This window comes from Penaeus monodon, chromosome 1 (assembly GCF_015228065.2).
Source record: "Penaeus monodon isolate SGIC_2016 chromosome 1, NSTDA_Pmon_1, whole genome shotgun sequence".
In the NCBI taxonomy this organism is placed as follows: Eukaryota; Metazoa; Arthropoda; class Malacostraca; order Decapoda; family Penaeidae; genus Penaeus; species Penaeus monodon.
The window spans coordinates 6,117,932-6,137,931 of NC_051386.1; the positions used below are offsets into that span (position 1 = coordinate 6,117,932).

The following is a 20,000-nucleotide window of genomic DNA, read 5'->3' on the forward strand; positions in this document are numbered from 1 at the left end:
TATAATCATTATTATTATCATTATTATTTTTATTATTATTATTACTATTATTTTTTTTATTATTTTTATTATTATCACTATTATCATTATTATTATTATTATTATTATTATTATTATTATTATTATTATTATTATTTTCATTATTATTATTATCATCATTTTTATTGTTGTTGTTATTATCACTATCATTATTTTCATCCTCATCATTATAATCGTTACTATAATTTTAATTTTTATATCATGAAAATAATAACCAATATGGACATGATCAAAATACAATTTCCTATAAAAAATTCATATACATTTACCTCACATCAGTAAGTAAAACAATATATAAAAAACATATTTATATATTATATAGGATATCAGTCGATATACAACTGAGACTTTGATTTTAAATATAAATAATTCTAACTTGTCTCGTGATAAAACCTTAGATAAGCATGGAAATATACTAAATTATAGCTGCAACATCGATGACACTAAAACTTTTTTCATCATCATTTTCTGAAGCGACTGACAGCAGTAGGAGTATGCAGAGATAGGTAGTATATATGTATGATAAAAAAATGTAGATTTGGATCTATGGTTTGTAAATTAAATACTACTAATACTATTAATACTACTAAGACTCACAGGGTCAGTTTTTGGCTCTTAGTAATCAGAATAAAGTGTACTATTTCACTGTCCTCTTTCCGTCTTGAAGAAACACCATGCCATACTTAGGTCTTATTCTATAGTGTGAGCGTTGCGTGACTGCAGGTAATAAGTAGACTAGTTCCCGAGTCCACTTTTTCCTCTGGCCTGGATCAAGTGTAAAACGTAGGAGTAGAGAAAATTTATATCCGTGACTGTCCATGCACACATACACAAACACACACACACACACACATATATATATATTTGTGTGTGTGTGTGTGTGTGTGTGAGAGAGTATGTATGTATGTATGTATGTATGTATGTATGTATGTATGTAGTATGTATGTATGTATGTATGTATGTATGTATGTATGTATGTATGTATGTATGTATGTATGTATGTATGTATGTATGTATATATGTATATATGTATGTATGTATGTATGGACTAGCACACAAACGCAAAAACACACAAAAAAGTATATGTAATTTTGATGAAAGCAGAACATCCCTTGCCTTCATACAAACTCATCTATTCAGGCACTGAAATGTTGTGAAGGAAAAGAAAGACGTAGGAGATATTTTGCATAAACTGACTGCAAGCATACTCACTTTAACACCAATAGTAAATCAAAAATAAATGAAAAGCATTCGGAGATGCAGGAATCCGAGTTCGACTGGTCTCAGGGCAAGCGGGGCAGCTTCTCGTGGCTGGATTACGTGGTGTTCGGAGGGATGCTGGTGCTCTCCCTCGCCATCGGCATTTTCTACGCCGTCAGGAGCCGCAAGAAGGCCAACGACGAGTTCCTCCTGGGCGGCAGAAGCCTCAGCTGCTTCCCTGTGTCCATGTCTCTCCTGGCTTCCTACATTTCGGCGATCATTGTGCTTGGTCAGTGGACCCCGTGTAGTGCGCCAATGTATCGGATTTGCACATTAGTCTATTTCCATTTATCTATCTATCTCTATATTTATCTATTTATCTATCCCTCTATCTATCTATATTTGAGTGTGAGTATGAGGTAAATGCACATACTTAATTTTATCATCGATAAGTTGCCTCGGTTGCCATGCCTGCAGGAGGACCCTCCGAGGCCTACTACCACAGCGTCCAGTGGTGGGTCGTCTGCCTGAGTCAAGTCGCTCTTCCAGTGGTCGCCGGGGTCTTCATGCCCGTTTTCTATGAACTTAGATTAACATCCATCTACGAGGTAAAAAGATTGACAGTCATAATGAGTCAAAAAATAAGAAATAGATATACATTACGTGAAAAATATTTATGAATGCACGTATGTATGTGTATGTGTGTAAGCGCGCGCGCATGTGTGTGTCCTTGTGTGTATACGTATGTGTATGTGTGTTTATATATCCCTACGGCTTCTCAGTACCTGGAGCTGCGTTACTGCTCCCGCGCCGTCCGCTACGTCGCCTCCGGAATGTTCGTCATCCAGGCGGTCCTATACCAAGCGGTGGTGATCTACGCCCCCGCACTCGCCCTCGCCTCCATCAGTGACTTCCCGCTGTGGGTCTCCGTGGTTTCCGTTGGACTCATCGCGTCTTTCTATACTGCTATTGTGAGTTGGTTTCCTCTGATTTTTATCTTGTTTTCTTGCTGTTTCTGTTCGTTGATGATACAGTCATATGAATGAGGGAAGATTATGGTAAACGTTTGTAAGCATGTCAAGGAAAACAGGACGAAATACTGAGTCACTGCAATAAGTTTCAGAATCGTCAGCGATTTAATCTCGGGGTTTCCTGGATAGCTACTTTACGAGCAACATAATAAATAAGATTCTAGTCAATTTACATATTATGAACAATAAAATCTATTCAGAGTACTTTACATTCAGACCTACCATTTTTAGACATTTCCCTGTACGCTCAACAAGAAAGATGAATTCCTAAATGTTTAGAGAAATTCGTACTAAAGCTCCTGTTGGTCCAAAATTGAACACTAAGATAAAAAGAGATTCAGAACTTTTTTTTTTCACTGAAACGAACCAACCCGTTTACCCGTTTCAAAGAAAAAAAAAGAGCCAGCCTTCTATTTTGATGAAACTGGTGGCACTTAAATAACCATTGCCTATTCTTTAACTACTTTATTCATTTGTTGATTTATTATCATCTACAACTTTATTTTAGACGAAACTGATGATGAGTTTAAAGAACCTCTTATTTTCAGGGTGGTCTTAAGGCGGTAATATGGACAGACGTATTGCAATTGTTCGTCCTCATCGCAGGCTTAATCTGCATCATCTTCAAGGGCGTCTTTGACCTGGGTGGCTTTTCATACATCTGGGACACAGCTGTTCGCCACGGCCGCGCGGGCTCGCAAATATTTACGTGAGTTTGATCGCTCTGTAATCGGATTAAAGTTGTTGCCATCTTTGCCTTTCTTTCTCTCTCTCTCTCTTTCTTTTTTTCATTCATTCTTTCTTTCTCTCTTTCTTTCTTTCTTTCGCCTTACACACATCTTTTATATAATGATATTTTTCTATTTAGTTTTAGCCAATGGCCTCTTAAATCATATATATAATATTTTGGATATTAATGGCCCATTAAATTATGTATTTGTTTTCATATAATAACACTGGGTCAAATCGTCTTCATGTAGGTACGGTTACCACCCAATGGAAAGGCACACCGTAGCCAATATCGTGATTGGTGGCTTCGTGGGTAAGTTATATGGGTATGCATGCGCGCAGACGGCAGTGCAGCGGTATTCTAGTATGAAGAGCCTCACCCACGCCCATCTGTAAGTTAGGGTGTAGGAGCAGCGTGCTTTTATCAAGCTGGCTGTGGGGTTTGATACCTTTGTTGAGTGTTGGGTTATATTTCTGCGTCTTGTTTATTTTTGTTTGTTTGTTTGTTTGTTTATCTGTCTATCTGTCTGTGTGATATTCTCTCTCTCTCTCTCTCTCTCTCTCTCTCTCTCTCTCTCTCTCTCTCTCTCTCTCTCTCTCTCTCTCACACACACACACACACACACACACACACACACACACACACACACACACACACACACACACACACACACACACACACACACACACACACACACACACCACACTACCTACCTATTTATCTATACATCGTATCTCTCTCTCTCTCTCTCTCTCTCGCTCTCTCTCTCTCTCTCTCTCTCTCTCTATATATATATATATATAAATATATATATATATATATATATATATATATATATATATGATATATATATACACATATATCCTTTCATCACTCTTTATGTCTCTCTCTCTCTCTCTCTCTCTCTCTCTCTCTCTCTCTCTCTCTCTCTCTCTCTCTCTCTCTCTCTCTCTCTCTCATCTATCTATGTATGTATCTATCTCAATTTTTTTTCTCATTTCTTTCAGGTCTATATATCTGCTAATTCCCTTCTACACGCTAATCGTCTCTCTTACCATGATAGCAGGTACGTTTTACATACCTAATTATATGTACATAACAACCAGTGAAATATTACCGTAATATAAAACCACCCTTGAGTACTGACCTCTCAAAAAGCACAGCTGACCAGACATTTCATATACACTGAGCAGGGCTTGTGATGTTCGCGACGTACGAGGGCTGTGACCCCCTGGCGGCCGGACTCATCACCAAGAAGGACCAGATCCTGCCCTTCTACGTCATGGATCGCCTCAGCTCCATCCCGGGGCTGTCGGGTCTCTTCGTGGCCTGCATCTTCTCCGGGTCTCTTAGGTGATCTTTCCCTCGTTTGTTTTGGGTTTCGAAGTGGTTGTGGGGTGTTTTGTTGTTGTTTCTGATTGTTTGTCTATTTGCTGTACTTGTTTATATTTGTTGTTTTAGTTTCGAGTATTAACGGACGGTGTGATTGTGGTATTGTTTCAAAACGTTCCAGAAAAGTTTTCATACCTGTATTTTAGGACTCGTATCTGTCTCCATCATATGGATTTGCTTTTCGTGAAACTGTTTTAAAACGCTCCAGGAAATATTTCGGACGTTCTTCGTATTTTCTCTCATTTTCCTTGTATACCAATCATCAAAAGTTTACAGCTACATTTATACATTTCTTTCCTGCAGTTAGAGCAATGAATCTTTCCCCATTGCTCAAACTTTCTCTCGTCTTCTCAGCACCATTTCCTCTGGCGTGAATTCCCAAGCAGCCGTCACCTGGGAAGACGTTTTCTCGCGAAGGCCCGGATGCGCAAACCTCTCCAAGACGACGCAAGCTTGGATCACCAAGTTCTTCGGTGAAAATGTGTTTTTTCTTTGGACGTTGCTGGAGATATGGGCATGTCGAATGATTGAAAGCGAGAATGAAGTAGAGATTGTTTTACAGATTTTATTATGGGAGATAATATACTTTGCATAAGACGTAAAAAAAAAAATCACTTTTATTTATTTATATATATATTTTTTATCCTTAACACACGCATCATATCCATGCATACATATTATTCGAGTATCACAAACCTATATAATTCCTCATCCATTCCTTCTCACCAACTAAAACAACAACAACAGCCCTTGGTTACGGCATCCTAGCCACCGGTCTAGCCTTCCTGGGAGACCACCTGAGCGGTGTTCTCCAAGGAACCATCGCCATCACCTCCTCCGTGTCAGGCCCCATACTGGCTGTCTACGTCATGGGTTTGTTCTTGCCTTCAACCAATGCGAAGGTGAGGGGGGTGGGGGAGATACTGCGCACTGGAGACTTGTTTTTTTATGACTGTTATTGGTGCTTATGGTGATAATGATGATGGGTTTAGAGTAATGATTATTATAAGTGGTTATGATAATAATGATTGTGTCATTAGTAATCACAATATGAGTATTACTGTAATATTGACAATAATGATATTTATCACAGTAATGACAATCTTGCTAAAATAGATTTAACACTAATAATGATGATGATAACAATGGTGTGATAATGATGATGATGATGACAATGGTGATGATAATGATGATAATTAAAACGATAACATTGATATTAACAACTATCATTGTTATACTGAAAATGCTAAGACCGATCAAATTAATTAATAACAGTGATAGTATTAATAGTAATAATGAAAATTATAATGATTATTATAATAATAATAATGATTCATAATATGATAATGATGATAATAATAATAATATAATTATTATTATTATGATGATAAAGATAATAATGACAATCATAATAATATTAATAATAATATTGATAATGAAAATAGGTTTGTTGTTATTATGATCTTAATAATAATAAATCTAATATATATAATGCAGCGTCCTTGAATATTTTGTTGCCAATCTGTCCACACCGTTCGCCAACACGCATGCGCGACCAATCGCCTAAAATGCTAAATATTTCTTATACTTAACTTTGAAATTTTTTCATTTGACCATCGAAGGAGTATTTAAAAGATATTTTACAATGAACCGCACGTGAAAATGGTATAAGATTATACAGAAAGATATCGTGTTTATTTTTAGGCTCAAAACAATCAATAAAATGTAATACAATTTGACAATATTCCTGTACGTGGCTTTTATTTGTAATCAAAGAGAATGTTTATGATCATTTTAAGATAAGAAACAAGAATTTACGAGAATGATAAATATACTATACTGTCGAGGTTCAGAGTCACAGTCAGGGCAATACATTTGAATTGATGTACAATTTGATAGGAAGTAAGTGACCCTATGAATACTGCTCCAAAATTACTAACTATTCCATTTCTTTTGATAATAATGGTAATATAATAATTATAATAGTAATAATGATAATAATTTAATAATGAATAATGATAATATAACAATGAGAATGATAATTGTTATTATGATCATCATCATTATCATTCCATTACTATTTTTGTTATCATTATAACTAGAGTATTGAAAATAAGTATAAATATGAACTTTTTTTCCTAGAATCAGTTTGTATCTTCAAGCCCATCAGGTGAGTTTCCTATCAATATCTAATAACGAAATATAGCAAGGAATAGTAATTAGTGAGTAATTAATGAACCGGCACAAAAAAATAAATATTATAATTATTTTCATTGTTATTGTCATTGCCGTTATCATCCTCATCGTTATCATTATTGTATTGACATTTACCGTTTGTAACAGTCAACATCAACACTATGTGAACAATATAACATTAACAAATATTGATATAGTAGGAATGTGGCAGTCAGTCAAGTAACTTATGTAAATACAGTAAAAGAGTTGTTATTAGAACAATTAAGGTATAACCCATAATTCTAGCATGCGATATGGCATTGGATGCAAGTCATTCAAAACTCAATAATGTGTGTGAAACGGCTGGACTTGTTCAAGCGGTACGACACTTTGATCCGATGGGTTTTCGTACGACCGACAGCGTTGATCATCCGCTCACATAACTTGAAATAATTCCAAGTATATGGCGCTGCAGATAAAGCCTATAGATAACGATAAAAATAAACAATGAAGAAGGTAATACATGATAATAAAGTAAAGATAACGAAACTGATCATTGTAATGTAATGTTAATGACAACAATATCAACCAGACAATTCACAAACACAATAATGACACAAAGGATTACCGGAACACCCTAACATCCTGCTGTCGAGAAAAAGATAAAGAAAAATAAATAAAAAAGATAACACAAAATATTTATAAAGGAAACACATGGATACCAAATTTTTTAAAAATCGTAAAAATAATAATGATAACAACATTTATAATAATAGATCGTGACCCAATTCCTGGCGTACAGTACATTACATTCACATAGGGATTTCAAGGACGCTACAAACATGTATATCTATATCAGGAAACGGTTTATTAGTCATAGTGTTTTAAGAGCGGCGAATAAAATCCTTGTCATATGGTATAATTTCCTTTGTTTCAGATTTAAAGTGGGTTTCTATCCAAGAAAACACTGAATAAATTATAGCCTAGTACTTTATATATCTATCTATCTATCTATATCTATCTATCTATCTATATAATATATTTATATATATATATATATGTGTGTGTGTGTGTGTGTGTGTGTGTGTGTGTGTGTGTGTGTATGTATGTATGTTGTGTATGTATGTAGTATGTTGTAATATATATATATATATGTGTGTTGTGTGTTGTGTTTGTGTGTGTGTATATTATATATAGTATATATATTATATATTATTATATATATGTGTGTGTGTGTGTGTGTGTGTGTGCTGTGTGTGTTTGTTGTGCTTGTGTGTGTGTTGTGTGTGTGTGTGTGTGTGTGTGTGTGTGTGTGTGTGTGGTGTGCGTGTGTGTGTGTGTGTGTGTGTGTGTGTGTGTGTGTGTGTGTGTGTGTGGGGGCACGCGTGTGCGTGTATGCGTGCGTATATATTTGTGCATTCTCTCTCTCTCTCTCTTCTCTCTCTCTCTCTCTTATTATATATATATATATATATATATATAATATATATATTATATATTTATATATATATATATATTTATGTTAATATATATATATATATATATATTATATATATATATATATATATATATATATATATTATTATATATATTATATTATGTGTGTATGTGTGTGTGTGTATTTATTATATATTATTATATATATTGTGTGGTGTGGTGTGTGTGTGTGTGGTGTTTGTGTGGTTGTATGTTTGTATGTATATATGTATGTATGTATATGTATGTATGTATGTATGTATGTATGCATGCATGCATGCATATGTATGAAATAGAGAGATATATAAAGTAGAAAGGGAAGCAAGATAGACAGATGGATAGAAAGATAACCAGATAAATAAATAAACAGAGAAATTGATATACAGGCTGATTGATTGACAGATGGAGATGGATAGAGATAGATAGACAGATAAGAGAAATAGACAGACCTCCTTTTTTCCAGGGAGCAATTGCAGCGCTGATAACAGGAACGATAATCTCGCTAGTCATTGGCCTCGGTCCCATTGTTCTTGACATGAATCCCGAGCTTCTGCCGACCTCCACTGACCTCTGCCCTGCTAACCTCACTCTCCCGACACCCGGTAGTGACGCCATAAGGTAAGTCTTTGTTTTAGGTAGCTATATTATGAAATTAATTTTTAGTGTTATTACTATAACACTATAAAATAAAACTATGTTTTACTGAAAGAAAAATACGTGAAAAATTCAAACCCTATATCTGGTTGCTATCACCGTTTTAGAATGAAACCCAGTATGCTATGAACTACCTGGCTTTACAATCGTTTTCCTTTACAGTGTCTCAGAACTTCCTTATCCTCAGAAACTTCTAGGTCTGTCCTATACACAAATTGCCCCATTAGGCTTTGCTGTTGCTTTTGCTGTTGGCATCTTCACTAGCTTCATAACAGGTGACGTGATATGATCCATTTCTTCCCTCCACTGATCATTTCCTGACACGTGTATGCCTCAGATTTGTAAAATCTACCCCCCCCATTTCCATTAACATGCTAACATTAGTAATTTTACTGTTTGATTTGGCAAATGACAACTCTGTCATACTGCAATACCCTTTCATCTTAGAAATTATGGCTAAATAATACCTGTGGCTAATTGTGGCTAATGAATACCTACCATCTCTGACTACAGGTGGATCCAAAGGCCTGCAGGTGGAGAGGAGGCTGGTACACCCATGGATAAGATGGAGCCTCCATGATCCCAGTAAAATTAATGCTAAATCAAGGCTCATTCCCATGACAAATTAACTTTACCATAAATTACAGCCAATGTGATTAAGGTTTAGTATATATGAATGTGTATATATATATATATATATATATATATATATATATATATATATATATATATATATATATATATATATATATATTCATCTGTCTATTACACTCATAGCCGAGTTGATAACCAAACCTAGGAAATAGCCCTCTTTTTTCTGAAAATTTATGGTATATATAGAGGTATCCTTTTAATTATTTTTTCTAGGCACTCTACTTTCACAGGGAATAAATTCTTCTATATTAGTGATGAAAACAATCATATAGATAATATCCTCAAAATCTATGAAATGCATATTCATATACAATGACTTGTATCACAACAAGATTTAGAAACTTCATATTCTAATCTGTAACTGTGTCTTTACAGCAATTTTCCTATTTTTCGTGCTGTCTTTTTGTTATGTTTTGACTCATGTTGTCTTACCCACTTGAGTTCCTATTTAGTGTAAAACAGTATTTCATGATTAAAAAAAAAAAAAACTTCTAACAGTTATATATTTACAAGATATTACTTTGTCTTTGCAATACACCTCAGGGGTGAAGTCTAGTACCACTTCGCTCTTCTCACTACATCCTACCTTTGCAATATATTGTAACATAAAGGGCAAATTTATATACAATCAATAGTGGTTATCTCATTGTCTGGCTTGTGATATATAGATATAGATATACTGTGTATACATACACAGAAGTACAGAACATGAAATGATTTTCCTTTCAATATAAAAATGGATATAAATAAAACACTTATACTTGTATACTTTAATATATATATATATATATATATATATATATATATATATATATATATATATACATATATATATATATATATATATATATATATATATATATATATATGATATATATATTATTATTATATATGTATATATATATATATATATATATATATATATATATATATATATATATGTATGTATTGTATGTATGTATGTATGTATGTATGGTGTGTGCACTTGCACTGGTTTACATAATTTTAGGTATATCAAACCTGGATATGATGAAGTTCCTTGGGCAAGGAACTTCACCTCGAATGCCTACCTAGCCACTGGGTGGGCAAGCCAGCCCAAGTCAGTGCACTCTCCGGAAAGGAACTGGGGACCCTACCACGTACTCTTTCCAAGATCATCACAACATGAAAACTACAATTGAGTATCATGTTGTGACCACGGCGGCTCAAACATGAACCTACCATTAAAAAAAAAAAAAAAAAAAAAAAACATACATATACATATATATACATACATAGATATAATATATATATATATATATATATATATCTATATCTATATCTATCTATATCTATATCTATATCTATATCTATATCTATATCTATATCTATATCTATATCTATATCTATATCTATATCTATATCAGCAATTTTCCTATTTTTCGTGCTGTCTTTTTGTTATGTTTTGACTCATGTTGTCTTACCCACTTGAGTTCCTATTTAGTGTAAAACAGTATTTCATGATTAAAAAAAATAAAAACTTCTAACAGTTATATATTTACAAGATATTACTTTGTCTTTGCAATACACCTTAGGGGTGAAGTCTAGTACCACTTCGTTCTTCTCACTACACCCTGCCTTTGCAATATATTGTAACATTAAGGGCAAATTTATATACAATCAATAGTGGTTATCTCATTGTCTGGCTTGTGATATATAGATATAGATATATTGTGTATACATACACAGAAGTCTAGAACATGAATTGATTTCCCTTTCAATATAAAACTGGATATTAATAAAACACTTATACTTGTATACTTTAATATATATATATATATATATATATAATATATATATGATATATATATATATAATATAATATATATATATAGATAGATATATGATATATAATATATATATATATATTATATATATAATATATAAGTATATATATAAGAGATAATAATAGAAAAAAAAAATAAGTATATATAAATAGATATAGAGATATATATATATTATCATATATATATATATATAGTAATATATATAAATATATATATATAGATATATATAATATGATATATATAATATAAGAGTAATAGATATATAGATTATATAATATATATATATAGATAAATATATATATATATATATATCGAATAATATATATATACTATATTATATAACGATATAATATATATATATATAAATTTTTAAATATATAATATATTATATTTTATAAATAAATAGATTTATCATTATTTTAATATAAATTTTATATAGAATATATATCTATTAATATATATTATATATATATATATATATTTTATTTTTATTTTTTATTTTTTATATATATTATATTATTTTTATTTTTTATAAATAATATATATCTATTATTTCTTTTTTCTTTTATTAAATTTATTTTATTATGTTTTTTGTTTTTGTATGTATGTATGTTGTTGTATGTATGTTTATGTATTAGTATATATGAGTATGTAGTATGTATGATGAAATGTGTATGTAGCATGTATGTATGTATGTATGTATGTATTAGTATGTATGTTGTATATAATAAAATATTATTAAAATATATATATTATATATATATATATATTAAACCTATATATACATATACTATACATTTTACATATACATATACAAAAAATCAGCGCACTGCTCACATACCGCCGGCGATGCGTGTGTACAGGGATAAACCCCACCACTATGTAGCGGCGATTGGTGTGTGCATTGCACGGGTTTAATAATTTTAGGTATATAAAACCTGGATCTGAAGTTCCTTGGAAAGGGAAACTTCACCTCGAATGCCTACCTAGCCATGGGGGGGCAAGCCAGCCCAAGTCAGTGCGGTCCCCGCCCGGATAAAAAAAGAGAATGTTTCCTAAAAAGGTAACCCGGGACTCTCCCTGGAAAAAGGAAAAAGGGGACCCTGCCCCCGCATCCTCCCAAACATCACAAAATGAAACTACAATTTAGTATCTGTTTTTGACCACGGGGGCCAAAAATGAACCACCCCTTAAAAAAAAAGAAAAAAAACATATACAATACATAACATATAAAAACATAGATACATAATAAATTAAAAATATAATTATTATATTTATATTTATATTTTTTTTTTTAATTTAATTTAAAAATTTTATTTTTAATTTAATTTTTATTTTTATTTATATTATTTTATATTTATATTCTATATCTATATCAAACTAATGTTTTATTGACAATAAACATGAAGCATATATCCCATGAAAATAAAATTAAGTTACAAGGAAGAAATACACTAATTAGTTGTTCCATACATATATTTCAGTTCCACATTTTACATTTTCGCTTGCCAAAAAATATTTTTGTCCTTTGCTTACAACACTGGAAACAATCTTAAAGTCTTGCAACAATTGCTCTGGTACAGTTTGCATTGATCAGTTTATGCACATGAATGTACTTACATTATTCATTTGACTATGAGAGACAATGGAAAAAGTTTTAAAAAATACCCTTAAATTAAAACCCCCAAAAAGCAAAGAAAAACATATTTTTTTTTTTTCTAACAGCTTCTTACTATGGACATTTCTTTTCTTCTTTTCTACATATTTCTGGTGTAAACTGAGCATTCCCCTTTGCCTCTACCTTCATACATTGAATAAAGACTAATTAAGGAAAAAAAGCATTTCTGTATCATAAACATTAAAAAATGGACATCCAGATTACATTTACAATTCAATGACATTTTACTTCCTTTTCCCTATTATCCCATTAAACTAATGGCATTCCATAAAAAAAACTGCACCTGAGTGAATAATTCCTAGGATATTAAAACATACCAATCCAATAATTAACTTCCAATAAGCATCTAACTTTCAATAAGCATTTATGGTAGTGGTTTTCCTCTGTGTAGATACAGGCATTGTCTATAGATGCATTCTATTCTATAGATGCATGCCAACCTGTTGTTTTGACTATTGCATATATCTTGGTGTCAAAGACTTGTTTTCAGATAGCTTAGAGAGTGAAGTCCCTAAATTTGCAAGTCTTCAGCATTTCTGTACTGTATAGTCAGTGACACCTTCTGCTTGTTATTTTAGAATACCTATAAGCTTAAAAAATGGCAAGATATATAGTTGACAGCCAGTGATTAATAAAAAAGTAACAAGGTCTGATGGATCACAAACTAAAACCAGATAAATGTTAACTACAATATTTCATACTCCACTACATGTCTTGGATTCTATCCATGTCTCTCCAAATCAAAATCATGCCTGAGGGATCAAAATCTGTACAGTTTAGACTTTTAGTTTTGAACTTTCAAGGGAGCTTGGCTTTTGGTAAATTCCTCAAGTGATAGAGAAAGGAATGAATGCTCAGACTAGGGAAGCAAACCTCTCAACCACCATGAGGTTAAAAGCTTTCCACAAAATACGAATGAGAAGTTCCATCTTATCGAGTCAATTTGCCACACAAATAAAATAAAGAAAATCCTAACCCTGCGGTATCAAAACAAAACTGGCACAAACATTTCCCTTTTCCATCCACCTGACTCACTCTACAACTTCAACAGTCATACCTTGGTCTTCTATACGCTTGATAAGGTCTGTGTTCATGAAGGCAACTCCTGGAGTCAAAACTCCACCTCTGCAACAAAAAATGAAAGGTTTATTTCAAAATTTTGTGAATGCCATATACTGAAGATCCGTTTTACAGAAAGTAGAATATATTTCTTTATAAAGCAGATAATTTTCTCTTTCTTTCTTCAGTATATCAAAAATAATTGCAATAATGATGAAAATAACAACAATAATAACAATATTACAACTACTACTTCTACTACTCCTACTATTAATAATAATAATAATAATAATAATAATAATAATAATAATAATAATAATAATAATAATAATAATAATAATAATAATATTGACGATGACAATGACGATGACGATGACGATGACGATGACGATGACGATAATGATGACCATGACGAGGAGGAGGAGGAGGAGGAGGAGGAGGAGGAGGAGGAGGAGGACAAAGACGATGTGGATGGGTGGGTGGATGGATGGATGGATGGATGGATGGATGGATGGATGGATGGATGGATGGATGGATGGATGGATGGATGGATGGATGGATGGATGGATGGATGGATGGATGAATGGATGGATGGATGGATGAATAGATGGATGGATGGATGGGCGGATGGACGGATGGATGACAACGACAACAATAGCTATAATAATAACAACAAGAGCAACAATAATACTAATGATAATAATGATAACAGCATGATAATAAAAAGAAAAAAAAAAATTAAAACCAATGTGTATATTTCTTCTAACAATAAAGCCTTATTATACTCACTTGCCCGGAATGGAAGTCTTCTCCCGCAAAATGGTCATGGCACAAGCAACCATCATGAGCGACGTTGCCCCATAACCTGGGTCTGGTCCCGATACCTGAAAAGAAAACAGGATCTAAGGGAAACTGCTCTAATTTTTTTATACTGTTAAATGGAGAAAAGAAGAATACGATTTTACCGAGATGACACAGGGTTTTTTTTCTTGTTTTCATCCTATTTGACAATTGTTTTCCCTATAAAGGACCGCAGAAAAATCAATCTTCCTGCTTATCAATCATTGATGTTGCAAAATGAATGGCACAGATTTCAGAATTAGTTTTGCAGTCTTCCATTATTCTAGAGAAACAAAAGGTATATCTATAAATAGTTCCATTACCTATTTTGAAGAAACAATAACAGAAATGTCACAATAAGACTACTCTGGATAGTGTATTCATTTAAAGTTAGTCAAATTTGGTCCTACATCCAAGGGAATGTAGGAGATATGTCTATAGAGGAAAATGCCTACCAAGCCATGGATGTGTGTAGTACATTAGCAAAACCCTTTCTACCCTAACTTTTACCTCAGTATGCTTGCAAAATCAATACCATGCCACCTCTATCTATTCAACTAAGCTTAATATGAAAACAGCAATTTTGGTCTTACCTTAACTTTAATTGAAGCATTTGGAGGCTCTGAATGCTGGTCTGATCCATCCAGTAGTGATTGCGACCAGCCATGGCCTACTAGAGTGGCTGTGAATCTAAGAGCTTTCAGTGACTCACGGTCTGATCCTGCACGGCTGAATACTCCTGCTGTCATAACTTCAGGGTACTGAAAAAAATCATAATGTTTGTAGAGGCCGAGTACAGGTATCATTCTGCTCTTGCTTTGATCTCAAAATATTACCTTGTAATGAAATTTCATATCTTTATGAACAATAAAAAAAGAAGAAAAAGGATTGCTTTACACCCAAAACACAAGTATCTTAAAAGCAAATGCTGATGTCTACATATTACTAATGTATGCTTAAATACTGGATACACTAATATGAAAACATTCATCAAAACATCATATTGCCAGCCTCTATTTATTAAGCAAGAAACAACTACATACAATAGGCTTGAATGTGTACTGTCTTTGTCTGTATTGCTTATGTACATTAATATACATACTGATACACATGTAATCAATAGTTTATGAAATAACAAGAAGACAGAATAACAACAAATGAAAAACAAGGGAAGAGATATTGTGAAAGAAAATAAACAGAAAGAAAATACATAGAAAACAATCAATCCTTAATGTATTGTAATTACCTTTAAAAGTAGCTTCCTGGTCCAGCTGAAGAAACAGAGGAAAGTAAAGTATGCCATGCCTAAGAGAAGTCCCACTCCTTGGAAGGAACTGCGTACACCTAGGAACTGCTGGAACTGCAAAGGCCGTTGACCAAGTACTTCATAACGGTACCTCTGTGTACGGTACACAACAGGCTCATCTGTTGGCAGTGGCACTCCCCACAGTCCCAATTCATCATTCTTGTGAAGCACTCCCCTGAAAAGATCATTTTTTTTAATGAAAACTGAAATACTGGAATATCTTTTTTCTTCTCAATGAGCCCTAACAGTTGATAAATGGCAATGTTGCACTCAGAGTGTTGTGCTACACATAGTATAGCACATATTATTAAACATTTTTAAATCTCACTTTCCTTTCTCTCAGGAGAGCATGAATTAATTGATACTTCCAAACTCACATGCATGGTACACAGGGCAAAGGATGGTAATACTTGGTTTGTTGTCACAAAGGAAAGAAAAATAAAGGCCAAGTGTTCATAGATATCTGATGACTCACAATTATTTTGTCAATATCTTACTAAGCTTGGGGTGTCACTAGGTAACTTTTTTGGGTGTACTCATGTATCCATATATGCAAAAATGACTTAGGATTAAACAACAAATAAATGCAAAGGCAACTCAATAGATTACAGAAAACTGGCAAATTTCTTAAAACAAAGACAATTTTCTTAAAACAGAAAGCCCACTCCCTAACTTATATATTCTTGACTTGTTTCTTGTATTTTTTTTTTTTATTATTGCATAATTTTGTTGGAAATCTAATTCTGAAAATTGTCCAAAGTGCATATCTTATCTTTTACAGAAAATTAGCTTTCACTGTTAATATACAAGTAACTTTTTGATTTTTAAGCATCATTTCTTTTAATCTGTAAAAATGAAACAACACTGTGACTAAAATTGAATTTTACCTCCTAAAAACCAGGATACTTGTCAAATTAATCTACACTCTGCCACCATCACCTTGTATATATTTCTTAATTCCGATTAAGTTATTACAATATTTATGACATCTACAATTGACAGCAACCTTGAAATCTCAACAAAATAACTTTGTTTTCTTTGGGATTCTTGTTTCTAAAGAATATATAATGGCAAAACACAGTCAGCATTTATTAATGTATTAAACCTTATAAAACAGCTGGATATTGCGGAATAACCATACTTATAATGGACTAAACTTTTAATTAATTATCCTAAAATGAGCACCCAGTTTCTATTCCCTCATACCAAGTACACAAAACAGCGGACTCAGTATTTCAGCTTCAAACATACAGCGACAAACTTTCATGGTATTCTTAACTTACTTCTTCTTAACCTTGTGTTTGGGCTTCGGCAGAGGAGTCGGGAAAAGCTCTCTGCGTATTCTTGCAATTTCATTTCGGTTAGCAACAGCTAGAGCAGCAGATTCCATTGTTCCGGTATGTATTGACTGTTAGAATACAAAAAAGCATTTATTTTATAGCTGAAGTAAATACTACATTATAAGTGTCACTGTGGGATGTGGGTATACATGTGTATAAGCATATACTTGTGAGTGAGTGAGTGAGTGAGTGAGTGAGTGAGTGAGTGAGTGAGTGAGTGAGTGAGTGATTGGAATGAGGGGTCAATGTGTGGGTGGGTGGGTGGGTGGGTTTGTGGGTGGGTTTGTGGGTGGGTGGGTGGGTGGGTGGGTGGGTGGGTGGGTGGGTGGGTGGGTGGGTGGGTTTTGGGTGGGTGGGTGGGTGGGTGGGTGGTGAGAGTGAGTGTGATGAGTGAGTGAGTGAGTGAGTGAGTGAGTGAGTGAGTGAGTGAGTGAGGAGAGAGAGAGAGAGAGAGAGAGAGAGAGAGAGAGAGAGAGAGAGAGAGAGAGAGAAGAGAGAGAGAAGAGAGAAGAGAGAGAGAAGAGAGAGAAAGAGAGAGAGAAAGAGAGAGAGAAAGAGAGAGGGAAGAGAGAAGAGAAGAAGAGAAGAGAGAAAGAGAGAGAGAGAGAGAGAGAGAGAGAGAGAGAGAGAGAGAGAGAGAGAGAGGAGAGAGAGAGAGAGAGAGAGACTGAGTGATGAGTGAGTGAGTGTATGAATGAATGAATGAATAAGAGAGAGTGTGAGAGTGAGTGAGTGAGTGAGTGAGTGAGTGTAGGGGGGGGGGGATGCAAGTGTATGCGTGTGTCATTGTGTGTATATGTGTGTAGAATACATGTATCAACGTATGTATTTGTATTTGTTGTATGTTTATGTGTGCATATATGCATGTGCACATATAAATGTGTGTATGTAACTTTGGGTGTTCATGTATATGATCATGTAAACTTCACTTCATGTCTAATCTTATATGCACACACAACTAGTCCTTAACATGCATGAAACCAAAGTTTATACATACTGTAGTTTTGGAGCTCTTAGTTCTAACAAACATCTCTGCTGAATTAAGTTCTCCTGAAAAAAAAAAAAAAAAAAAAAATATTGCATTCATATTTATGCTTCCAACTTCATATCATGTGACTCTCCCAAAGAATATATTTACCTTTGACAATTTTTACCTTGGAAATGCACAATGAAATCTGGCCACGTTTGTGGCATTCGACACATGATTAAAAATTCATGACCCAGGCAAGATATACATGCAAAGCAACCTTTAAACATCCATGCCTTTCTGTAAACCTTTATACAAGTTTTTGTATATTAAATTTAAAAAAATATATATATTAAAACTTCATTCAGCTCTTTTAACTTCATGTTAAGGGTGAAAGCACATGACCATGATCTCATCAGGGTCTATGTGGGAATTCTGATCTCTGTACATCAAGGCATGTATGTTGCAGTCACCCAGATCTACCATAAATGCAGTACAGTTATTAGATTAAAAATACTATACATAAAATTCACCAATATATCTTATTGTCTCATTTCTACAATCTCCACTCCATTTCCTTCCTAAAACAAACCTTTGAAGTTCTTGATCATATGCACTAGCCCCATTTCAGCAGGTATAGAATCATATCCACAGGCACCAACAATATGGACCCCTGCTTCCTCAGCTGCTTTGTGGTATTTTGCTTGCATGCCCTCCAGAAACTTGAAAGGAAAGACACAGTGATAATAGAAGAAAGTTGTGTTCTTGGAATTTAAATATATATTTTTTAAAACAAACTGTTTTGGCTTTTGGTATCTTTACCTGAGGTTCTCCTGAGATGTCCACATGACTTGCCCCATTTTCTATGCATGCTTGTATAACTGGCTCACCAAATAACTGATACTGTAAAATTTGAAATTTCTTTAAATAATCATATATGAAGCAATCTAAATAACCCTTTACATAATCAATTATATAAATGATAGAGTGAGAGTATAAATATGCAAATTTATTAAGAAACTACATTTACAGAATGAAAGACATTAAAAAATTTAACATCTGATTTACAAGTCACAAAATTTTCCATAAACATTCAAACTCATACATAAAAAATCAAACCTACTGGACCAACACAGTTGATAACAACTGATGACTTTGCAGCCATCTCTTTCAGGGATTCGTTGTCTTTAACATCAGCCAAGATAATGCCGACATCATCCAAGCTCAAACCTATAAAGAACATATACATCTATGAAACAAAAATAAAAGACGGCAAAGAAATATAAATCTTTACTAAATAATACCAACACATCTATACCAGAACTTCACGATATCAAAAGTCTGTAAAATTTAAGATGTATTTAAATATAAAGTATCAAAATTAAAATCTTTTAAAGCCTGTTAGTTCCTGTTGCAGATCTTGTAGAAGACATTCTTGCAGATACAGCAATATTATGTAATAGACATTCTTACATTTGAATGAGCACTCTTAAAATAACTTAAAGAATAAAAATCATAGAGCAGGAAAAAATAAAATTAAAAATAAATAACACCAGTAACAGTGCCAATACAAACCCAATTCCTTCTGTGCTTCCGCAAGAGACCACTGCAATTTCTTCTCAGACCGCCCTGC

At 33.3% G+C, this 20,000-nt stretch overlaps 2 protein-coding genes across 6 annotated transcripts in view; one reads left to right on the plus strand and one right to left on the minus strand.

Annotated features, from left to right (window-relative positions):
* Window positions 1-1,185: 1,185 nt before the first annotated feature.
* Window positions 1,186-9,353, plus strand: LOC119582915 (sodium-coupled monocarboxylate transporter 1-like). The gene is made up of 12 exons (XM_037931460.1): window positions 1,186-1,528; window positions 1,717-1,847; window positions 2,022-2,210; window positions 2,819-2,979; window positions 3,251-3,391; window positions 4,008-4,066; window positions 4,194-4,353; window positions 4,747-4,865; window positions 5,140-5,294; window positions 8,507-8,661; window positions 8,860-8,972; window positions 9,211-9,353. Exons 1-12 carry the CDS (start codon window positions 1,297-1,299, stop codon window positions 9,324-9,326), a joined length of 1,731 nt encoding a protein of 576 aa, XP_037787388.1. The 5' UTR covers window positions 1,186-1,296; the 3' UTR covers window positions 9,327-9,353.
* Window positions 9,354-12,635: 3,282 nt separating this feature from the next.
* The window catches only part of LOC119583007 (saccharopine dehydrogenase-like oxidoreductase), a 9,771-nt gene continuing 2,406 nt past the window's right edge, over window positions 12,636-20,000 (minus strand). For all 5 annotated transcript variants that reach the window (XM_037931541.1, XM_037931602.1, XM_037931780.1 and 2 more), the window contains exons 2-11: window positions 19,943-20,000; window positions 19,491-19,597; window positions 19,190-19,270; window positions 18,960-19,089; window positions 18,398-18,450; window positions 17,344-17,468; window positions 16,001-16,235; window positions 15,348-15,515; window positions 14,704-14,798; window positions 12,636-13,980 (exon numbers count right to left, since the gene is read on the minus strand). The exon at window positions 19,943-20,000 is cut by the window's right edge and continues 172 nt beyond it. In XM_037931541.1, the coding sequence (XP_037787469.1) occupies window positions 13,887-13,980; window positions 14,704-14,798; window positions 15,348-15,515; window positions 16,001-16,235; window positions 17,344-17,468; window positions 18,398-18,450; window positions 18,960-19,089; window positions 19,190-19,270; window positions 19,491-19,597; window positions 19,943-20,000 (1,146 nt within the window). In that variant the 3' untranslated portion in view covers window positions 12,636-13,886. The remainder of the gene's footprint in view (window positions 13,981-14,703; window positions 14,799-15,347; window positions 15,516-16,000; window positions 16,236-17,343; window positions 17,469-18,397; window positions 18,451-18,959; window positions 19,090-19,189; window positions 19,271-19,490; window positions 19,598-19,942) is intronic.